Raw genomic sequence first — 24862 nt, 5'->3', positions numbered from 1 at the left:
GAAAACGGAAACAACTCATATAACTCATGAAGCATTCAGAATGTGTGCTAAGATTTATCTAAATGCGCTCCTAAGCTGACGTTAATAAATTTTTCATAAGAACAATCAAATCTTGTATTAAATGCTTCACTGATTTCAAAGTATCGAAGACTTTATTTGACGGCTCATATTCAGATAGCAGTAATTGCTTAACGCGTCCGAAGAATGAAACCATGGTATATTCATGTTTTAGATTAGACTTAATCCGTACCTTGTCGAAATTGTTAAGCCGACTTAGATCTTAGTTACTGAAATAGATGAAGCCGTAGTATTGTTTTCTCTTAAAGTTCACTCAAGTTTATCATAACTATCCTATTTGAATTGAACAATCAATGCCTTCTCCGGAGATTTTGAAAGCACATCCGATATTACTATCAGCTCTATACATTGTCCCGGGGAACATGTCTTGACATCTTTGATAATTTACGTGAACGTGAAAAAGGGAATACGGTGCTCCAGCAAGCGCTGTCAGAACGTGTTGACTTAATGTCTACCACCGTTACGTCAAATTTTCTTATCGAATCAATAAATCAGCCAAATGTAGCTCTCGTCGTAGTCTAATGAGAAGTCATATCTATGGAGATCGATTAATTTGTGAACATACAGGTTAACCCCCTGCATGATACAACGGACTGACCTCGTACCTTACCTCCCAAGACTCTCAGTCTTCCGCATCGACTTATACTAGTATACGTAAGTAATATCAGTCACCCTAACCGGATTATTCACGTGCACGGCGAGGAGCTGTTAACTCAATTCAATCTAAACGAGTCGTATCAATAATGCATGCGTGTCAATAGTTTGGTCGTAAATGTCTGCATGGCAGAGTATGCTCTACGATGGATATGAAAACTTACTGTATTTTCCTGTGGGTATTTTTGTACCGTACGCTTTGAACAATGACCCAAAGTTGTCATAAATAGTATAACTGCAGTCCTATAATGATAATATTTCGCTTAGGAAGGTAATAATAAAATAATAGTAGTAAGACTAATCTGTGTAGATTTCTCCCTGTCTCGTATTTACTTCTACATGAAAATCACAACCCTCAACGCATGGAAAATGATTTTTTAAAAAACCTCATTCAAATATTTCTACGGCAAATCTGTGAGCGTAAGGATGGGATGCCAGAATTCGACACCTCCGGCAAACGGGATTGTATGAATAGTTGGGCATAGCAACGGGTAATTGATGAATGGTGCAGTACACCCTGGTAGCGAAAGATAAAAGACATCCACGTGAAGGCACGTTTAATTATTACTCATGGGATTATGGTGATGTTAATTAAGCAAAAGATCATTTATCGCACAAGAATATAACGTTCAATCGGGAATGACATTTTATAATTTGATAGCTCATATCCGTAAATTTCAAATGGAGGATTAAGGGGACCTTGCAACATCGCTGTGGGTATCGCGTAAATGGTTTCATAATAGGGTGACCAATATGGATATTATACCCCACATTGATCATTGTAGTAGCAAATTTCGTATTTTCGTCTCTCATAATTGTAATTGTCCTTGTAATATTAGCGCTATGTGTTACTTATCATGGCGTACTTATCCTAAGACGACAGGCGCGGATTTCACCCGCTGTGAACGATGGTAGTTTAGGGTTCCAGTTTTTTAAATCGCTCTGTGATATAATTAAAGACGAGCATGTCATATGAGTGAAACTCCTCCCCGAATGAGTTTCTCTTACAAGTACGATGAAACACAAATGGTCATAATGGTGGTTACATTGCACTAACCCCCAGATGATCAGCCTTGCTGACTAATTTCGTATGTGTTTGCCTCCAAATAACAAAAACGCTTCCTTAATCCAACTAGATATATGCTCTAAGGAGCAAATCATATTACGTGAGTTTGTTGTGTTCATTAATAAGGGAGAATCTACAACCTCGCTCCAGGACCTGTAGAATTGCGATATTGAATGGTTCAGCGTAAGCAGGGGGTAGTATTGAAGTTTGCGTAAATCATTAACCATCCTTACATAGATCAATCAGGCGAAGTTGAACCCGGGATCTGCACGTTTCTTTTTCTGTTAGTTGGATTATTCAGACGCTTTGCGTATTTACGTTAACAAATTTGACAGAGTTACTCAAGGAGATTGGCAATTTCCGCCAAGAAAATCAATTTTGTCTTAACCCATAGCTATCAAACACCAGCCTGGGGGCAATTCCTTGTTCATCATCTAACGCTAACCAGTCGTGTTGCATCAAATACTCTTTCAAGCGCTTCACAATTGCTGTCGCTATTTCTTATTGCGAGGCATGTTACACATGATGATGATGATAGCGTTAGTTTGTTTAGATCGTGTTTTTAGTGATGCAGCGATTGTCGTATCCCTATTGTATCTGATTATGTGTATACTGTACAAACCTTACAGCACATTTTAAACCTTTAAATCAGTGGTCTCGATGTACAACTTTCATGAATAATTTGCATCGTGAAATCACGTCGTATTCAATTCTAATAAAGTGCTTTTGGCACTTTTGCTTGAATTTGCTTCATCAAATTGCGAGAGAGAAACGGTGGCGCCAGTAAGATCCGAAATGACCTGACCAAGAGCCACATCAACGGACGCACAATGTTAAAGAACGCCAACTAAGTGATTTTTTTACTGACGATGGTATAGTGTTGATGACAGTAACAACATAGGCCTTTTTTAATACAGTACATGATTCAAGCCAGAGAACTTGTGATTGATTAAAATTGTTTGTTTTTCCAAACTTCATATGTCAATATTAACCCCCGGGATTCCACACAAAGGTTTAATGTATATATCCGATGAATTGAAGTTGCGGACAAATTAAATCCAATGCCTGTTTGCAGAACAATAACCGTCGAGCGCTCTTGGGACCTGCTATGACAACTTTACGTACGGCGTAATTTGTTATTCTGGTTTGTGAGCCAATTGTTTTAAAATAAAAACACAAGAGAACCCCATTAATCATTTTTATTGCATTTCGAATTGGTTCATCATCACAGATCGAAATTAGCTTAGAAACCTGGTATGAAGCTAATATAAATGTTAGAGTTTTGAAGAAGATTGAGACGAATCGTGTCTCAGCGAAAACCCCACAGGACCGCACTGCAGATTTCAAGAAACGTGTTGTTTTAGAAATGATTAGAATGGACAATAAAACATATTTTCAATTCCATATGTGTTGATTTATATTACTGCAGTCAACGTGCTTTCTCGCGAGTTACGTGACTTGTGGGCATTTACCAATTCACCAATGATAAGTTGGAAAATAACCAGGCTATAGACAATCTCAATGTGTCGTAATTGCGTGGGAGAAGAATAGGGATTCTTCTCATTTTAAGCATAAATACATTGTTTTGTCAAAAACATTTTATATTGAAGAAATTTAAATATGTGTTAGTCTCGAGAAATAAGTGTGGTTTAGGTGTTGGCATATGTTCGGGGAAATCGCAGAAAGCAGTGAAATGTAAACCACGCCTTGCTTCTCTGAATCCTCAACCCAATTCTGAAGGCATTGGAAGGAAATTACGTTAGCGGTTGTAATATTTGTGTTTTGAGAAATTGAATTTGTTGACATTGGCAAAACAATCATAGCAGCGTAGATTGAACGTTCAGAGAATGAATTCGCTGTCTCAATTTCGTTACTAAGTCTTGAAATGGTTGTAGCCACGAAACAGTTCATTATCATCCAACAGTATCACAATCTCAATTCTAGCGTATGTATCACATTCTTCTTATTATTACCTTTGCCACAACATTCCTTTTTTTGCCAATAACTCGGGCGCATCATGATGAAGAACAAATTCCATCTGCGTGGAATAACAAACACCCGTTAACAACACCATTGAAGTTTCAACCGCATTTTGATAATAAGGAATATAACTTACCTGCAATACAACTAAGAACTAGGAGGCACGCACACAACCCAACGCTTGCCATAGTTAGTATCTGCATGAGAAAGACGGGGAATTGAGAAAACGTTAGTGATTCGTGTACGCATGCGCAGAATAACTACCGACGCAAATCGGCTTCTGCAAAGATTCTACATCATATATATGTATATATATATATATCTCTACCGATATGTTGATGAGGTTAACTGATGGGCGTTTTAGGAGAGTACTTCAAGTATGTCAGTACATAAAGCTAGGATTTTTGATGATAAAAACTAGTTTCAAAACGATTATGTAAAAACCTGAAACGTGGGCGACGTATTTAGAGTCTCTTTATTGCCAGCTGCATAGCAAGACGTGTTAATGGCGAGGAGTGTTTACAGTCTTTTGCCGTGCCGTAAGCCGTTGTTAAAAACGCACTGAATTAACTAAACTTTGTCAAGAAGCTATGTACAATTCGCATCATAGCGAGAAACATGCGGCGATCAAGTAGCTTGTCGACACATAGCAATTACTAATTCCTAGTTGAGCTTGTTCAGTAACAAGATGAGAATTACAAGTTGGTGAATACTTATACAAAATATTCGAAATCAGAAATAACAATAACTGACATTTTACTTTTACTTTAGTTTTATATGTATTGTACTTTATTACTAACATTTTATTGCTGTCAACCAAATTATTATTATTATTATTATTTAAACATTACAAAACTATCTCTCGCGTCTCATGTAATCAACATATCATGTGACTTTTTATTTCATATTTTGTTACTAGACACTTTAACCCCCCCCCCCTAACCGCGCACTACCACACAAGCCGTTTGCACGTCGTGTGACTTCAGGAGTTATTACGATTTTAAACATTTCAATTGAAAGCGAGAAACAAACCGGCAGATTTTAGTCGTCTTGTCACATTTTACCGAGAAATCTGTGATCTGCGTAATCACGTACGTGACGTAGTTTGATACTATGTGATCAAACAGTACCAAAAAAACGAAATATGAAGAAATCTATATGTAATGCATGATCTTAATTTAACCCTTGACCGATGAGTGGTGTTGTTCGTTTCATCAAGATAATTAATTATATTACACATGATGGCATTTTCTTATTCAAAGGGCCCAATTAAGTCGCGAACAAGGTATAGTGTCTCGGATATTGACATGCTCAATTGCTTCAAAATTATAGTGCCGCGCTATTACATATTTAGTATAACAATGCATTTATATTGTCTTAAAAATCATACAGCCTGGACAATGTTGTTTGCGGAGTTAGACAAATGGAATGAAATGACAATGAAATATTCTTGTAACTGATAAAAAATACATCTGCGATACATCGGCGAGGCCACTGGGCGGTACAACGCAACTAGAACAGACATAATTATTGATGCTCTGCACTAACGTATGTCATTGCAATATTTAACAAATACTTCAAACTAGAAATCAGAGTCCTTGTCAACAACGGTCCATACTCATAGAAATGGAACGGGTCACGCCTAGGAACGTGAGACAGAAGACACGACATCTGGCACTACGACTTTACGCACGTTATAATGTATCGCGATAATGAAAAAACATTGGATCAAACTTACAACATTGTAATTCATCTTCCTCATTATTCGTTTGTGTGATAAGATAATTCAAAGCTATTTGGATTTCCCTTTAAATTTGATTTCTAATGAAATATTATTTTCTAAGTGTATTGCTGCTTCATATTTATTATGTGGAATCACCTTATATCTATAACGAAAGTGCATATTTTTGATACACCGGTGCGTTAAATTGTACAACACAATGATATAGTTGTTTAGCAATTGTCTTGACGGTGAACACACAAAGGGATACATATTTTATATATTACTGGTAATCACACAAATTTAGTTTGATATATATTGTTGGAATGCACGGAGTACCTACACGGTAAAACACTCCATGAAAAACAAAAACATAATGAGTTATCCAGCATGCCGTCCATAATCTAAAATATTCCTTGTCGGCTTTGCATAAGAAGCACCGTAACTATGGGTTGCAAAAGACTGAGTGATTGTCATTTTTTTAAGTGACGCATATACTATACCACGTGTTGAGAAATAACGAACAAACGCCACTCAATTGAGCACATTGTAAACTCAGTGATTCTCCCAGCGTACAGTGTATATACCGATATCAGTCTCCATAGAGAGGGATTACGGACTGTCGTAGCATATAATTCTTCACGCCGCCGATGAATCAGTCGATCGATTTTTTTTTCTAAACGACAGTGTATTTCTTGCTACACTATAAGCTATTAACGAAATCACGCGTGATTACACTGTTTAAATTTGAACGCATTTGCAATAACTAAAATATCATGCTCCACAGCGTGGAATTAGTTATATAAGCATGATCTTTGAATTACAACTTCTTAGCGATCATGAATCGGGAATCATGTTTTCTGCCATATGAATCAGTGCGATGGTTATCTTATTAAAGTACTAATGCTTGTAAGTCCACTGCATCCTGTTGCAAGTTGACTGAGCTTCAATGCAGATTTGTATAAAACCGCGCTCTCAAAATCAAATGAAGATAGATATTCACACTGAGTTCGATTAAAACACATCTGACCAGGCAGCAGATGCCGCTGCTGAAGTAGGAATCAAGATAAATGCAGGAGAAAATTAATGAAACACGGAGACATGGATGGGGATTTATCACCCAGTTCAATCACGCGATTCAGATAAAATTTGAGCTGAGATTATCGACATAAACGCCATAGTTATTTATTTAGGTTTTCTGAACAATTTGTCTTTAAATCAATTTCACTGACGTATGAAGTTTTCTATTATTGTATTAAGTCAGCGATAGACAAAGCAGAGGTAATTCTCAGTAATGAAATAAATTAGAGATGATATCAGTGAATATGAATACATATATATTGAAAATCGCGTAATGTTTTGGAAAATGTATGTTTAACCGCAAATTGATTAATACACACTGAAAAAAGCTGGAGACGAATTAGCGGGTGGCGTGGCTCGACGCCTAGCTAGCAAAAATACTTAGGTCTTCTAAGAAAAGGAATCTCCCATTGACAAAATAGACATCTATTGCGATGAATCTTAACGTATTTGGTATTTCAAACAGTCTCTCACCATGTAATGTTGTGATTCAAGTATTTTCATATTTACAATGATAGGAACGGAATATTCGATATTATATATCATCATTATTACACATCTGTCACTGTAATGCCATAAGTTACAGCGTACCTTAATTTTACGGGGTATTTTCATCCTACCATATTAAGAAATGCGAATTCCAAATACGGAATGAATAAAAACAAACATGGCTGCTACCAGGGTTTGACCGGACCCCATTCAAATAAGTTCTAAAGATTTTGTATTTTGGCATTCCCATTATGTTTCACTGGGAGAAAAAGATGTATAACAATAAGGTTATTACGAGTATACCGAAAATTATGCACTCAGATAGTACGCCGTTGCATCGACCTCCGTTGCGCGTCGGTCGATACTTTCGCTGAACTGTATTCGTGCATACTTTTCGGTATCCTCGTAATAAACTCATATTATCAGTGTAGTAAGTCTAAAAGCTTCCAAACTGTAGCCTTTACATTGACTTTCGCATTGTAGCCTGTGACCCTAATTACCCACACACAAAAAACTCCTATCGCGATATACCGGTCTTCACGCTGGGTTAGCAACGCTAGAAGAGATATTAAAGTTACTCGCTTACATTTACGCAATTAAAGACAATGGTGAACGAACAAATTTAACATCATAATTTTTCTGACAACGTGACTTGATACGAAATATTCCAATTTCACAGACACTATCAACCTTATTTGCGATGAAGTAGTATTAAAGGCATCATTAACGGTGTCGCTTCAAAACTGATAGGAATTATAATAATTGTAAAGTGATACGCAGTATGCTAGCAATGGCAATTTTGACAAATTCCGGTATATTTCAATGAATATACGTTATTCAAAAGTGCAGTCAATAACACCATATTTTGCTCCCGCCAAACTTACGATGCCTTATTTTGTATATTTCTGTCTTTTTTTTCATTTCCCTGTTAATTTCGAACTAAATAACAGGATCGAACTTTTTTGTGAAAACAGAAACTATTATCTATTTTTAAAAACGAAATGTGATTTTGACGTTAAAGTGCTTAAGTTAAACTGGAATACAAAAATAAACACGAAATAGCTAGCAATAATGAAATTTGGGTTCTCAAATAAAGATCATTTTGAAAAGGAATTTGGTAAATTTTCGTGAATACCTCGTGTTACATAATCTTTCCGACGAATGTAGTTATAAAAATCCATGAACAAATTTGGCAGCTCAAAATATCATTTTCTATTTCATATAAACAATTTTTCTGACATTTTGTGGTTTATCGTAAGTTACCCGCACCAAACTACGCATGCAAATAGTATATAACGGATACATTATTCACCGCTTAACAGATGTATGTGAGATATGCACTTTACAGATTTAATGGTAAATTATATTTGTTTTCTCTTTTGTTTCAACAATGCGTTACATATACAAAAATGTCTCCATAACAAAAACGTGCTTGTTTTTTTTCTCCATATTTTAATGCTTTCGTCACCAAGTTTGGTATGGAGACCAACAAACGAAAGAAAAACAGCTCACTTCGTTGTCCGTTGACTTTTCGCATTTTTTTTTTCAGTCAGAGTCTGAGTTGAAGCTGTACTCGAAAGTAAATATCACCATAAAAAACGTCAAAATGCTGACATAAAAATCATCGATGCGTCAAGCATGGTACAACGTTGATTAATTTGATGTCATCACGGACAGAACGGAGAAAAAAGAAACAGCAGAATATAAGTTAACTCAATATCGATGCTTCTCTAAAGGTGCGGCGGCTGATGCTTTGAAGAAACGAGTAACGGATTACATGAAGCATAACAAATTGGCGCCACCACAGAGTAAATAATTTTCCGAAAGATCAATTCTGTTGCCATCGCCGATCTCCTTAGAGATTCAAAGATTCCATAATAATCCTCTTACGTTAGCGACATTCATTGATCGTAGTCAGAGAAAAACAGGATTTAATATTTTATTTGAAGAAACGATAACGTCAGCCGGAGATTATAAAGGTCCTGAATGAGTATAAAGATTGATATTCGATGAAAATTGAGTTATGAAGCATTTCAAGTGGGAGTGGTCTGGTCGAATTGCTCCGTGTCAAGCCGTTTCTTCCGCATCAACGATGTTACTACCACATGGTTATAAATCAGATGTGCTTTCAGTCATATATCACGAAAGAAATGCCACTTGAAGGATACAAGTAACACTTCATTCCAAATGATGAGATTTGATGACGTATTTCCATATATCACTATGTACAGTCATGTAAATATAACACGGCATTTGGGCAAATTAAAAAAAAACGTCGTCCTTTATTGATGTAGTATGATTTGTTCAAGTGCGTACAACTGAACGTAGATATATTTATCTTCAAAAGATTGACACGTGATTTTTTTAAAGCCTTGATGGATGCTGAACACACTAGACTCTGATATTTCTTTTACATCCTTTCTTTTCGCTTATTAACTAAAGATCCTGCCCAATTCCGCGCCATTTAAACGCGAGGCTAAAAAACGTAGTATATAATTGGTATCAAACACACCGTCGTTTTGGCATGTTCCTGCTGTGCTGTCTGAGCCTAACCCTTAAACTTTCCATATTAATAGAAACAGATGGGAGAGGAAATAGGCAACCCAGTCACTTAATGCCCTTAATCAAAAACTAATTTAGCTTTTCAGATGCATCAACCTGCGTTGAATAGGAAACGGGGGAACCGAATATGCTGCAGGGTCACGAGGAATTGTACCTCTTCTATAATGCTCAGTATTGTGCTCCGATTTTATTTTATTACAAGTTTAAGTATGCGACATTGACGAGTCAGGCATTTGGGAGTATGCCAAAATGGCATCGCCGAGCAAAATGATCTTAATTCGTTCCACTGATCTCTTCTTACGCCAGACAAGCGTGGTTGCACGATGACACAGTCTTTTCTTTATCTGACAAATCTTTTTCAAAGATGCCGCGTTGGTTGCATCGGGGAACGTTTGCCGACAAAACTAATTGGGTATTTTAGACATTTTGAAGATGAAGATGACATTTGACAAGGATGTGAAAAGATAAAAAAAACAGGTGGTATGCGTCACTGATCTCTCCCACCTGGAAGTTTGTTGTTTGTTTCCAGCGTCATACAGTCTGCTAGTGGAGCCGCGCACAAAACAAATTATCCAGGATTGATCTATATGGCACTACTTTATGACAGCAAATGGGCCATATACGGAATGCGCAGACTGAATAAACAAGAAATCGATCAACGTCTCGAGGAAAGAGGCGTTTTTTGTGTGTGTAAGGATGTGATCTCGAAGCTTACTGGTATTTGCATGGTTCATCAACAGCTGTCCGGGTTTCACGATTTTAACTGTCCGTAATTCAAGATGTTGTGCTCAATTATAATATGTATGCGTGTTTATATATGACTGTATCTCGTTTTTACATATATTGGCCCTGTACGTTTCATGTTCATTCACGACCGGAAACAACGTGCATTACACCGTTGTTACTTTACCACCTGAGCTTCGCCGACTGTATCGATAATTTGACAAATGTCACCCGTATACGATATAGAATATAAAATACGAAGTAAGATGGATGATTGCATGCTTTCAACAAGTGTTAAATAGCGGCATTTCCCCCCGTCATTTGAGTAAATTCAAGCTGATAAAGAAATCATAATTCTGCCAACACGTCTGTCTCGTACAACTAGTCGCGATTGTTTGTATTATGTGGATCAGTCGTACAATGAGTATTATGCGATGCGTGTCCCGCCACTTTTCATACTTTAGTCGTCTTTGAATTGGATTGAAATCCCCGACAGTGTGTATACACCGAGATCGCACAGTTAGTGATCAGTTTAGATCGAATAGAGGCTTTTGTGTTAAACACGACTGTTTTCTTTATACTTTGTAATTGAAGCAAGGGTTTCATACGAATGATATGATATGTATTAAGCTACTCCCACACTTAGAAGGGCGTTCACATCTGAGAACATGTATATGCTGAAATTTCACCCTGCTATAAAAAACAGATATCCATAGGTGGTAAATAAACAATGATGAAATTTATTAGGTTAGAAAACGTCACGATGACGATATGATGTATTTTTTGTTCACGTCTGTAAACTAATAAAATAATACAAAACCTTTCTCGGTTTCAAATTGGATACGGTTACTAGATGGGTAATTTTAATGAAAACAGCGAATGACATTATGACCGCGTTGTTCGTGATTCAGTTCAAGGTATTGATATAATGTCACCTTAATTCAATCTCCACGTTGCATCATGTTCCGTATAATATACAATGTACAGAATGCGTAAAATACCGATATTACATTGAAAAAAAACAGGGTATATTTTTGAACTTTCATTTTTAAATTTGCTCTTCCTATTCTTTCATTCATCATTACATACATCCTGCACAATTGCACTGCTCCTAAATATTGGAGAACATTAGGAACACGAATAGACGTTCATATTTGAATATCACACTCGTCAATTACACGGGTATTCAGTTTAAGTTTAAGTTAACGTTTGCTTTAAATATCATAAAAGTTGATATTGTTCTCATATTCCCACATTTTCCTGTTATTTGATACATTTATTTTCCCCGTGGTGGGATGCTACGCCGTGCTTCCTGAGTCCCAATTTCGTCACGGCGTGTTACATGTTAATTAACATACCTGTTAATTTTAATTTAATAAAACAAACTAAATTAAAATAAAATTATATGTATTTCACTGTTTCTAAAACTATTTTAACGAAAACGTCAGGCTAGGTTTCATATTTAGATGATATATTTTGAAATATAATATTAGTTTTGGACATTAGTGTAGACCCGTACATTGAATGATAACGCATATATTTTTGACAATGGGACGTTATGGGGACATTGTCTTTATATATTGCATACCTTCATGAAATGAAAATATATATATATATATAGTAACATTATATAGTAGTTTAAAGTAACAAAAAATATATGTTCCAAACTGTACTAAATCATTTAACTAAACATAAATCGCGCAATAAATGTTACGGTACATGGCGTCTGCTACTACAATAGTGTTAATATCAAAGCTCCGTATTCAGAATTACAACTTCCCAATTTGGCGAGACCGCCGGCCAAATTAAACGTTTCAGAAGATGTGCAATTTGAGCATCGATTAATCACTGGATAGATGATGTGGCGTCTGGGTGTAGTCACAACCGTGTATTATACAGGTGCAGTGGTTCCCTGTATTAAACACTACAGCCCCAGGCGCAAAAATAGATTTGTTCGAGGCAGTTAATTTTGAAGCCGTTTTACAATCCTAACGATACAGGGACCCTCCGGTGTATTTTGCCTAGTATACTAGTTAGCTGCGTAATCAATGTCTCGAACGATACGCTTCGTAAAGTACTTCTAAAAACAGCTCGTATAATTGGTCCTTATTCGAAGACGCAAAGTAAACAAGATTTCTTCTTCCGAATTGGTTTGATGCGCGGCGTTTCAATATTACTTTTCGATTGCTTTTTTTTTCGAAAAAATAAGTTAAATTTAGATTTATGGTAGTGTATATTTTTGTAATTATCATTATTAGTATGTTTGGAATAATCATCGTAACATTCATCTCGTTTCTAAAATGTAAATTTCATTTACTGAATTGTCTATACCGAACAACTGATTACTACATATTAAATGTTGTTCCTGAACTATTTCCAGTAAACACGTATATATCAGCGAATGTTATTTAATAGAGCTACCGCTACCTAATAAATATCTCAAATTAGGAGAAAATACACCAGGATTTTGAAATAATCAATTTAATGCGAGCACGGTTACCACTTCACGTGTGTTCAATCAAAATGCTGGCCTTCGATTATAACAAACTCACTTACTGTTTTCACCGCGATAAATGCAAGACAACATACTAGATGTATATGTGGGTAAAATTGCTCGAATTAGAGAGAATCAATTTCAACTCGTAGCTTATTTTACACTCAATTTAGCAACAAGGACACCACCTGACACTGAAACAAGTATTTCCGGTTTCATCTCATGGCGCCTGATATGTTACCTATTGCGGCTCTTAGTTATCAACTGACTCCAGAGTAAATTACATTTTTCGTTGATAAACAATTTACACGCCATCACCAGGGTGAATGTCCGCGAACACGCAATAAACGATATATATAAGGTAATATTGAAGAACCGATCTTATCACAAAATAATTGCCAAAAATGATAGTCTATGATATGACCGGATTGTATTTTTACTGGTTTATCTCCACACATACTTCCGCTTCGTCCTAAATCGTATATACAGCATTAGTTTGATTTATTTTCTATATAAATGAATTCCATGTCACGCGCCAAAAGTCATGTTGTTCATATATTCGACCAACGTTTACAGTCACTAGAACTAAAGCCAGGAAGTGTAATGGTCCTTCACATACTTATATAAATCTCAATACGATGATGTATTCGTGCTAGAGACTCGCTACATTGAATATATTTTGCTTGTAAAGTTTTATTTTTGAATTATAGTGGATTGACTGCGAATCATCCTCATTTGTCACTTGCTTTTTTTCTTCCCGCATCTGAACAAAGTCGATAAAACGACGGTAAAGTTGCGTTCAATAGTCGGTGAGGTCGTTTTATATCGTAATAGAATTCTTAACATAACTCTTTCTTCTCTTCTAGAGAGGAAGTGCGCGTCATTGACTGTAAACGTCACTTCCTGTTGGCCCTTCACGCGTAAGATAATAAATTATACAAAATAGTTTGAACTCCAATGTAAGGATCACAGTTAGATCACTTCACACACATGTTAAATTTACAACATCCTTTTTTTAAAAAAAAAAGTTGATTTCCCTAATCATTCCCGAGCCAGCTTTACGACTTTCACTTTGAAGAGTCAGCTCACGTCCATGAACGACAACAAGACGCTAAGTGTTAAAATAGTCCAATGTAGATGTGTATCCTACCGGCTTCTAATGAGGAAATCACACTACGAAACAATGCGAGCTCCATCGTTGCAATTTTATGGAGGAACGCTAACGAATGCAGATTTCCACCTTAAATCGTAGAAGCATTAAACTGTGGACAAATTAATTTGATTTACTCGATTCCTCGGAGCTTCGCTAGCCCTTAGCGACTTATAGCGCTTTTCAGATTCGCTAGGTGGGTACTTCTTCAAGGGTCACTTCCAATTAAAAATGTCGATATCATAAATTTTGCTAAATCACCAACCGACACGTGTATATCATGCACACCCCCGAAAGCTGTGAGCGGTTATATCATACACCAGAGAAAAACATTTTTTTCCAGACTGAAAACATTATCGTACATTCCACTTGCTCGCTAACTTAGTCCTTATTGTGTTATCTGATTCTACCCCCTATTAGTAATGGCCCATCCCTAACTAGGTGTCGCATCCGATTCCATCCAGTGATGCCCTACCACCGTTCTAGCATTACATGACATTATTTTTTCTTTATGAATGTGCGCCATTGACTTGTAACTAGTCTGTATGTGACAGTCACCATGAAGAGGGTATCAAAAAACAGATACACATCTCCGTAATGATATTAGCATTAATGAGGAGACAGAAATCAACACCTTCTACGGAAGGTCGTGACGCTTGAACGATATTATGACGCGTGTGCCGGCGCTAACTGAGTCGCGTTTGTGATTTGCTCCACGTACACGCTGTTTAGTTCTCTTCTCAGCTCGGTAAACACTATTTATGAGATTACGATCAGGCATACTACTCAATAAATCTTTTTTTTTCCAAACTACTTTGTAATGCACGAAGTGATATATAAGTCCGTGCGCAAAGATTGGAATATCGAAATATATTTAACAATCCGCTGTAAGCGCTGCGACATCGTCACACGAGGGGAAACGATTTATCACAAAATTTTATTTCGTGCAAATTAAATTTTAATATGAGATTTTAAGGACGAATAGCCATTCAAAGTGTGCAATTACTGAGCTGTTCAGGACTTCTAATCACGCAGGGATGCGCTCCGCCGCGAGAGTTGTGTTCGTGTTTCAGGCAAATAACCTTATTCACTCCAGTTCGCGTCGGATGACGAGGTCGGCTCGACGTTGAATACGTCCGTCCGTTTTTTTTTTTTAAAACAGTTTAACATATTTCAACGCCTGTAGGGTGGACTATATTTAGAATGAGTTTCTAGTTTGTTCCTCGTATACTCGGCCCCGCAAGTAGCGCGTTGGGACATCTTGAAAACACACCCTAAATATTGGCGCTCTTACAATTGGCAATTACACTATCGCCTCCCGGCGTCAATTCAACTGGAAAGCTCCACACGCATGCATTTGATAACATTAACGGTATTTTAAAGGCCTATAAAACAACGAGGTTTTCAGGCGGGATTAGACATATGACATACGAGTTTTTATCCCAATTGAAATAAACTTTGTCGGAACTGCCGCCAAGATTTTTTGCAGCATAATTGGTAGCAATATACACGCTGTGTTGGCATTATTGGTCTGACTGTACGTGCAAGCTGGGGACGCGCCAATTTACGGCGGAGATACATTCAAGTAGCGTATCTCAAGTAGCACTCGAACCCTGAGAGAGAGAACATCTGGAAGTGGATGTGATAGATAATGCTCTACACGATTCGAATAAATATAACTAAATAATAGACGCAATATTTGCGGGGCAAAAAAATGATATCGCATATTAAACGAATCGAGTCGCTTACGATGTTTACACATGCGTATCCCAAGGGGCTAACATCTGAGAATTGACTCGTTAAATAACATAGTACCAAACGTTCATACGAAAGATTGAAACGACGGTTGTCCGCATAACTCTATAACCGAGTGCGATTGGGGATACGTTGTCAAGTGAATATTTCTTATCAGTACTCTAAACAGTCGTAAAAAAATATATGCGTAAAAACAAGTTTCCATGCTACACTTTTACGATCATCTTCATATTTATGCGAAGGGCGCTACAGTAGCGCGGCTATTCGCGTGGCATAAATAATATGGTAAATTTCAAGACGGAAAATAGTGAACATGAATTCGTTTTGTATATCTTCATTTCGGAACCGCAATGTCACGAAATGTGAAGACTTCTTAATTATTGAAATTCGGAGAATATTAATTCGGGGTTGGACAAATCTGTAATTATATTTATCGTGAACGTCTTTGCGTGCAAAATTAAATTGAAACAATAAATGAAAACAATTGTGGGATATTAAAAAAAGAAAACGAATAGAATAAAACGTTTTGGTATACCTACCGTTAATAACGTCTCGTTCGAAAGCTTGGTGTATAAACTGCCGAAATGCTAACGTGCTGTCGGGACCGATTTCTTTTCTGTAGTTGTCCTCCTTGCCCTGTATTTCGTAGTGGTTGCTCGCTGACTGTGATTCCAAAGATATATGCACAATATAGTTCACTTCGTTTGGGTACCTGTGTGCCAGTCACGTCAAACAATATGGGCGCGTATGTTTTTATACGTACAGAGGATGGTTGTTGGGAACTCGTGCAAACCGACGTATGATTGGCTAATGGGCACGCCTACTTAATACATAATTTGAATCTCTGTGGCCTCAATAAACGTATGGAAACCGTCAATCATTAGTGATCGTAGGTGAATCGCCTTTTTCCAGATTGTTGTTAATTTCTTGTTAAATTCTGAAACGACGTGTCTTCATAGATCAGTGCATCACAAAAGCATTTAAAATCATTCTAGTGTTGCAAAAGTTGAAAATCAATGCGTGTTGTTTACTTATAGGAAATTAAAACGAGAGATAAGGGACAAGCTAAATATATGCACTTCAATAACGACTGAATCGGTTGAAATATTGGAACGACAAAGGTGATCCCTAACGCCTCATTCATTATGTATGTGAAACAAGTCAGTATACTTTTCCCTGTTTCTGTTGCGTCTTCATCCAAACGTCACTCACTAACCGTGAACACATACCGTATTCGATGAACGGCAGTGTGCCTTATTTGACTCGATAGAAATGTGTGTACGAGCATCAAGATCGAAAAACCACATTCGAATCTAGTTGTGTGCGCCTAAAACAAAATGATTGTAGTATACAACTCCAAGCGTTATAACAATCTAATTCATCTCCTAGTGCTCAGCCCTAGTTTATATAGTGGTTTTTGATTTAGTGTGAATCGCCAATAAAATTACGTTCTGTTTTGGAGCTTAAGCCTATATAGAAAATTGTCCGATTTTAGTATCGTGGATGAGCTTAATACGTGTATGTTCGTGGGTATTAACGTACCAATGTGCGGAGTATATCATGTACTGTATTAACCCAGTGTTAAGTAGTGTATGGTGCTAGCAGAGGTTTCAGTCTTTGTAAGTATGCCATCTTCACGGCACATGACGGTGAATAACTCAAATTAACACGAAAAAATGGCGGGAGGGTGTATAATTAATGTCCTACGACTTTATACTTAGCATTTCGGATATTGGTGGTCGTAGTAAATATCAATGACGTACAATAATCTTACGAGAATATGTGATTACAATAAATGGTGGGTAATTTTTTTTTCCAACGCACTTCAGCGTCCCACGCATAGTTGGAGGCATGTGAAGACGCGTGGTCAATTAAGCGAATCATTTTTCTAGTGGGGTTAGTTGATTGCCGTATAATGAATAGTATAATACACCATTTCTTGCTTACATCATGCCAACTATCGCCTCGAAAATGATTTTCTGGTTGACTAAATTGAGTGACAGATTGGCTGGTTGGCTGACTGATTGACATTGTTGTTGTACTGTGAATTTACTTCTTTATAGTACAGAAAAGGAAAGTTAGTAAGACATACAAAAAGTGTAAAGAATAGGTCTAACCACGAATGTAAAACAGCAATGCACAAGCAAACTTGAAATATACATGCTTATCAATCAATGAAATGCACTACACAACTGAGATGTTCTTTAGGTGGGAAACTCGTCTTACATCATAATAATCAAGACATACTCAAGTAGTTCTTGTCTTTATAAAACAATCACGGTCTGCAAATTCATAACGTCTGTAAACTACTTCTTGTGAGTTACGGCAAGTTATTCGATAAAGGTTGATAAAAACGTTTGGTTAACCAATAAGGCATGTGAACAATAAGACCTGTTAAATCGCATGGCCTATGACATGTATTCGCGGGGATTTGACTAATGGTGTTCAACACGTTTGAGAAATTATTCATGGTAAAATTGTACATGCAGTCTGATGAGGAGCTGATCATTTCATTTCGAGATCAGACAAGCATATCAGGTAATATATATTGTCGAAAGACAAGTTATGTATTGAAATGCACGTATTTGTCATTTGTGTAAGTCAAATAGAACGACTTTCTGCATACCCTTTACAGTGTCTGATGAATTTATGTTTCATACGAATAAGGAAATGAAAAGAACATTAATTAATTCGCTTTTTTAATCACAAAACAAGTCTTAGCGCTGCACTGAGATAATGAATTATTTTTATGCAATGCCACGCGGCATGTGAATACAACATTAGATATAAAATGCCGATTTAGACAAGAAAGGGAAAGCTCTAATAGTAAATGGGCGTTATCATGACATGAAACAATGTGAGTTAAATCTACTATAATACGTAATTTAAATTATTCCCGCGGCTGGGCTTTCAAAAAAAGGTGTAAAAAATAAAATTGTTGATTCACGAAATGTACACCAATATAACACATACAGTTACAGTTGTCACAATGGAATGAACACATCTCATACAACCAATTTCACTATTGTATAATATTACTCCATAGTTTCAAGGAGCGGGTATTGCCTTATTGGCCAGACTCAACAATCAATGTTCACAGAACAAAAACACAATCTTAGTTATCATCATGATATGAATAAACCTGATAGAACTTAATACAACATACCGACATACCAAAGCAATCAAGCTAACTGATTTAAAGATGTAGTTCTACCATGCCGAACAGACGATGGCGTATGTATTTGTTTTAGTCAATATGAATTCGATACAATTATTTACAACATAAATCGATAAATAATATAAAGTTACCATAATATCGAACTTGTATTTACATGATAATACACGTAATGAGAGATGTATATTTCTGAAACCTATTTTCAAGTTTATTTATTTTATTTTTTTATTTTGTTTTAAGTTTATTAACATCAGCTTGTCTGCCGTAATTACATGAAGAACCAGAAGGCAAAAATGAGCGTAGTCAAATATCGATGTCAAATACAGTAAAGTTAAGCACTGGAAGTTCGAAAAGATGTATAAAATGAGAATTCAATAGTCTTAAATCTTCTCAATAAATCACATTAAAATAAGACAGTCGGTGGCAGTCAATTAAAAAAGGTCACACCTGTGCACTACTGACCAGCTTCGTTTGTTAAACTTGCAACAAAAACGGCTTAGTAATTACCAATGGACCACACTTCTGGTGCCATCAAAGGCTGAAGTCATTACGCATTATTGAGATGTGATTAGTGTTAAAGAACAGGGGGGACCAGCGAACATCTTTTTCAGTTCCACATTTTTAGGTTGGTGTTATGTTTGATATTGCACAATGGTGACACCTTTCAGGGTACTGCCATGTGAATAAGGTGTATTTAATTTTATTTGATTTTCAATGTTACGCGTAAAATTAACAATGTTAATGGATGTTTCGAGCTGGTAATGTTGTTGGAAATGGTGTCGTATTGCTGTGAAACGTGTAACAGGATTTTAAGAAAGAAAGAAAGAAAGAAAGAAAGAAAGAAAGAAAGAAAGAAAGAAAGAAAGAAAGAAAGAAAGAAAGAAAGAAAGAAAGAAAGAAAGAAAGAAAGAAAGAAAGAAAGAAAGAAAGAAAGAAAGAAAGAAAGAAAGAAAGAAAGAAAGAAAGAAAGAAAGAAAGAAAGAAAGAAAGAAAGAAAGAAAGAAAGAAAGAAAGAAAGAAAGAAAGAAAGAAAGAAGAAAGAAAGAAAGAAAGAAAGAAAGAAAGAATTATATTGTCCACAGAAGTCTTTATATTCCACATAACGCGTTTGAACCCAGCAACCGGCTACGCAATGACGTCACACTCACTCTCTTTAGTCAAATTGATTTCATCTGTCGATTTGACATGTTACACAGACAAGCGTAGACTACAGCTTTGTTTGCATGAGTGACAATATTCTAAGATATGTTTACTTTCCAGTTACTGCCCATCTTCGACATTCAACAGCAACGCGCTGCTCAATATGTCACTGTCAAGATGCATGGTTTGATCACGTGATCACATCAATCGAACCACTTTGTTGTTGTTGCTTCGCTGCTTCCAGGAAATTGCTGGAGAGCATGTTTGCGTACTTCCGCTACAAAATACAATAAGAGTAATGTAATAAAATAAAATAAATGAACGACTACGGATTAAAAACTACAAATACGTACGTAAAACATTCAATCATATAATATACTTTTTTTAATCGAGGTTAGGTGCACAAAAGTGATCTTTGGAGTGTTCGATTATTCATCCGATTGTCCAACTTCTTTCGTACACATACTAAAATATTGAAAAATATTTTCTATCGGAAATATTCTCCAGTTGGAGAGAACTAAAACAGGCGATTCTATCAACAGCAATTTGTAAACAGCGGGTAGTCAGCTAAAATTACATTGTTATGTGTTGCGTTGTAAAGAGTATAAAACGCATTTCCATCCGGTGGCGGATCCAGCAAAATGTATTGGGGGGCCAAGCTTTGCTTAAGATATACGAAGCGAAAATCGCTGAGAAGCTATGTAATCCAGATGATATGAATCGTCATGCGTTTGGGGGGCATGGCCCCCATGGCCCCCGCTCTTGATCCGCCACTGTTTCCATCAGGATAGGCAAATCGAATCTGCACGAATAACACTGTGTAGTTTGGCGCCGAATCGCATGTCGTTGTCCCGAAAACAGAAATGACTATATGACACTGGAGCAACCCTTGGTTAGGGGTTAAAGTACATTCATACAACATATCAATTGATGATTTAGGTTCTAGGGGTATTTGCTCAAATTACAGTAAGTGGCAAACTACGGCGATGTTCCTGACGGCAAATGTACTCAATCTTTATTTTATCTATCGATGTAATCTTTCTTACAATATTAATATTAATCCGTGTGCGATAACATGACGTAGGACAGTAAACGTGATTGTTATGAACACGTTTTATTGATGTCAGCTTTGATCGTGAAAATAGCATTTGACGCCATGTCGAAAAATTAAAAGTCATGTATATATCACCCCAATGAACATGAGCACAGCTTGTTTAATCAACAGTGCAACGTGATTTACACTGTCTAACTTGGAAATGTACATCTAACCCATACTAGCCGAGCATGAAATATGTTTAAGGTGGCGACCTTACCAGCGCCGCAAGAAAACATAGCATCTGAAATCCTCCGTCGTAAATCATGAAGGACGAAATATAGTGACTGCTCGCGGCGAGGAAAATAACAAGGTAAAAAGACATAACACCAGTGTGAGCAAAACGCAGAAGTGATTCGATTAGTCAATGTCGTCGATGAAACTGTAGTTTATTCTAACATTAATTAAGGAACGGAATACACGTGAGGGGGTATTTCAGAGAGTTCTTGTAGCTTTTCTCAGATATAATGGATTTCATTAATTGACTCCCGCGGCGAAAGATGGTAACATCTGTTAGGTACAAACCCGGTTAATAATGACTTATGACAGGAGACTTGAGTCTTCTGCGTCATATGTGTAATAACTGGATATAGGTTCCCACCTTAAAAACAGCGGCATCTAATTAAAACTAGATGCGTTGATGAACCGTGGAGCAAACACGGATGTTGTAAAATCTGATCAGTAGTAATGATCATAAAAACAGTACGATTCCCTTCATTTGCTTATATTGGAAAATCCCAAATTGATTCCCTTTAACAGCGTCCTGCTTTGAGCAGAACTCGTTTGATTTCTTTGCATTGATTTGTATTATATATATCATGTATTCCCGTGGCTGGACGGCTGGCTGCTCAAAATGACGAACTATGGTTTCCAGGGATACCGAGTTGTGAGTAGATAAACAAAACATAAATCATGCGTACGATTTCTTGCTGAAACACACACGACATAGCATGTAAGAATGTAAAGAAGAGCCTAGATTGTTCAAATCAGACAATGCCTGCGGCGCTGGACGTTGGCCCTCGATGTTTCTTATATATGATTCGTCGTAAATGAAGGAATGCGTTATTGGGCATACTAAGCATTTAGGGGATGTTGCCACAACAACATGTATTCTTGATGACTCTAACATTTGATTTTTTTGCGTATTAGTATTTTATGAATTGGCTTTCGCGCGTGCGTACGGAGCCACCTTGGTCACATAGAAACTGGACTATGGATTGTATGTAGACGTTTTAGAGGGGATATCATCTAATAGTTGACATGAACAATATAGCAGAACGATGAACTACACCAGAATCTACGTTTACATACAGACATTGAAAATACAATTTATTCACACTCGTGCACATTGCGAAATGATTTGTTAAATAAAAATAGATAAATAATGGATAAAAAAATTAAATAAATAAATAAATAAATAAATAAATAAATAATTGATTGATTGATTGATTGAATAAAAGAATGATTGAATGAATGAATGAATGAATGATTGATTGATTGATTGATTGATTGATTGATTGATTGATTGATTGATTGATTGATTAATAAATCGTATTAAGAAGTTAGAGGAACTATATAAATTTTGTTGTATTTATCTTACTTGCAAAACTAAAAATTCTCGAGATTGAATTCGGTTAGTAGCAAGATCGAAACAGATTTTGTAATAGTTACCGAATCTCTGTAATCGTGAAACGCATAAAATCTGAACGTGTGTTGCAAATGGAGATGGAATCCCATTGGGAGCACGAAGGTATCGATTTTGTTTCAGTTAAATGGTTATTGTGTATGCCTGATATCCACCACAGTGGAATGTACATCGACCGCTCCCGTCTTGAACAAGGCTTATGTCATATATGGTTCGAATCGTTTTGATTTTGTAAAAACCAATGTTTAATGGTATGTCAGTGAAAATAAATCCACAATGTTTGCACATGCTTTGTTCTATTGACCTACCATATTGTATTACTACAGAGTGCTGTGTTATCCGACAAATCAAAGCCATTGCCGTTGAGAAAAGCGTCAACACATTAAGCTTTACTTAAGCTTGTATCATTACTTGTGTTGTATCACATCGGGTTTATATCGACCGTGATCTTAGATGTTCTCGAAATGCATCCCGAAAAATACTGTATGTACATTTCCGTTTTAACAATGGCGGATGATATCAAATAAAATGTGTACATTTTATATTTTTATTGATTATTATAAATTTGAAAATGAAGTAAATAGTATGTATTACTGTTCGAAGGAGCATTTAGATATGACCAAGTTATTTACTGTGTTCGCCCTTTTGTCCACCCGTCTGCCCGTCCGCCCATCTGTCTTTCTGTTAGTACATATGCAGTCTAGGACATAATCAATACGACTTAAATTCGATCTGTACGTAACATAATCTATGGCAAAGGTTCTATTTGCTATCATTTCCCGTCAGTCTGTTTGTTTGTTGTATTTTGCAATGTTTTCAGATATTATCAACTCAGATTCCACGCATTTCCGCAATTAGCCGTATGACTGAGTACATGTTATTTGTGTAGTTATATGTACATGTTGGCCCTAGTGTCGGAGATCCAGCGTCTGCATTTCTAACTAGTCACTGTGGGCTCATACTCATTACGCATCATTTCGAGTTGTTTGGTAAAGCATTCAGTGAGGCATGGCAGAAAGCGCCTAAAATAATCGCAAGCACGAAACGAATTTATGTATTCTCGTATGCCTGCGTATTACATTCTCAACAATAAGACGAACTTTAACGGCACACAGCAAAGACACGGTGTTTATTTATTGTAAAAGACACTTATGTGATTTATTGGCGTATTAAAACAAATATGCAGAATAGTTTTTCGCCAAGTTGCCTCAGCTCTTGTAAGAAATATAGTTTTGATCATAAAGAAAAACATTCTTCGAAAACCTACTTGTATTTGTATCACATGAAATACACATATGTCAGTTTCACACACGTTGTATGAAATATACGTTTGTACACATATCGAACACGTTGCCTTGACGTGCGATATTAAAACTATAGTATGGCACACAATATTTATATATCTATTAGAGATGATTGATTGATTTCTTTATCACCTGGACGTTCCTATTTTTAGCACTTTTACTACCCAAATAACACAAGGTGTCACTGTGATATGAAGCCTGGGAACCTGATATATGTAATTTAAAATTGAATTGGAACATGTAAACAAAACATTATATTACATATAACTTTAGCACAGTATTATTTACAGCTTTTATTATCTTACTCTCGTTACCCAAGTTGAACCCAATATTAGGAATATGTATTTAATTCGGGTTAATTGTTTTATGGTCCGCTAATAAATGCGGTGTAATTTTCCAGTTTATTTGAAAATCGAAAATGCTCGGCGTATGTTATGTTTTACTAGTAAGTAAAATTATTCAAAGTATGGACTACATCAATTCACATTAAAGAGGGGGGTCGTCATCTGCGCACGTGTTAGGTGGCCATGGCGTGTCATTGTTTACAAACAAGCGTCTACCCACGAACCGTTGCGTTCTTAGCGTGTGTTAAAGGTCAATTTCAGAACTGCGTCACAATTGTGTCTAGATTTTAGAACCATTTTATAAAATAACACGACTATCCAACAAGTTTTTATACATTCAAAGTGTATCCAACACACTATTGTTACTGTATACTGTACGTATATTAACTCTGATACAATTAAACACTATT

The 24862-nt window shown here is 36.4% G+C and overlaps 1 protein-coding gene across 3 annotated transcripts in view; it reads right to left on the bottom strand.

The window, feature by feature from the left end:
- LOC102807013 (uncharacterized) overlaps nucleotides 1–16472 on the bottom strand; it is a 31962-nt gene extending 15490 nt beyond the window's left edge. For 2 of the 3 annotated variants that reach the window (XM_006824900.2, XM_006824902.2), the window contains exons 1-2: nucleotides 16291–16472; nucleotides 3915–3975 (exon numbers count right to left, since the gene is read on the bottom strand). In XM_006824900.2, coding sequence (XP_006824963.1) covers nucleotides 3915–3966 — 52 coding nt within the window. In that variant the 5' untranslated portion in view covers nucleotides 3967–3975; nucleotides 16291–16472. The remainder of the gene's footprint in view (nucleotides 1–3914; nucleotides 3976–16290) is intronic. The other variant, XM_078005757.2, reaches the window with a different exon arrangement.
- Nucleotides 16473–24862: the final 8390 nt, after the last annotated feature.

The sequence above is a fragment of the Saccoglossus kowalevskii genome, chromosome 9, assembly GCF_978046115.1.
Source record: "Saccoglossus kowalevskii chromosome 9, keSacKowa6.1, whole genome shotgun sequence".
NCBI lineage: Eukaryota > Metazoa > Hemichordata > Enteropneusta > Harrimaniidae > Saccoglossus > Saccoglossus kowalevskii.
Note: the sequence above shows the minus strand (reverse complement) of the source record. Positions and strands in the feature narration are given on the sequence as shown.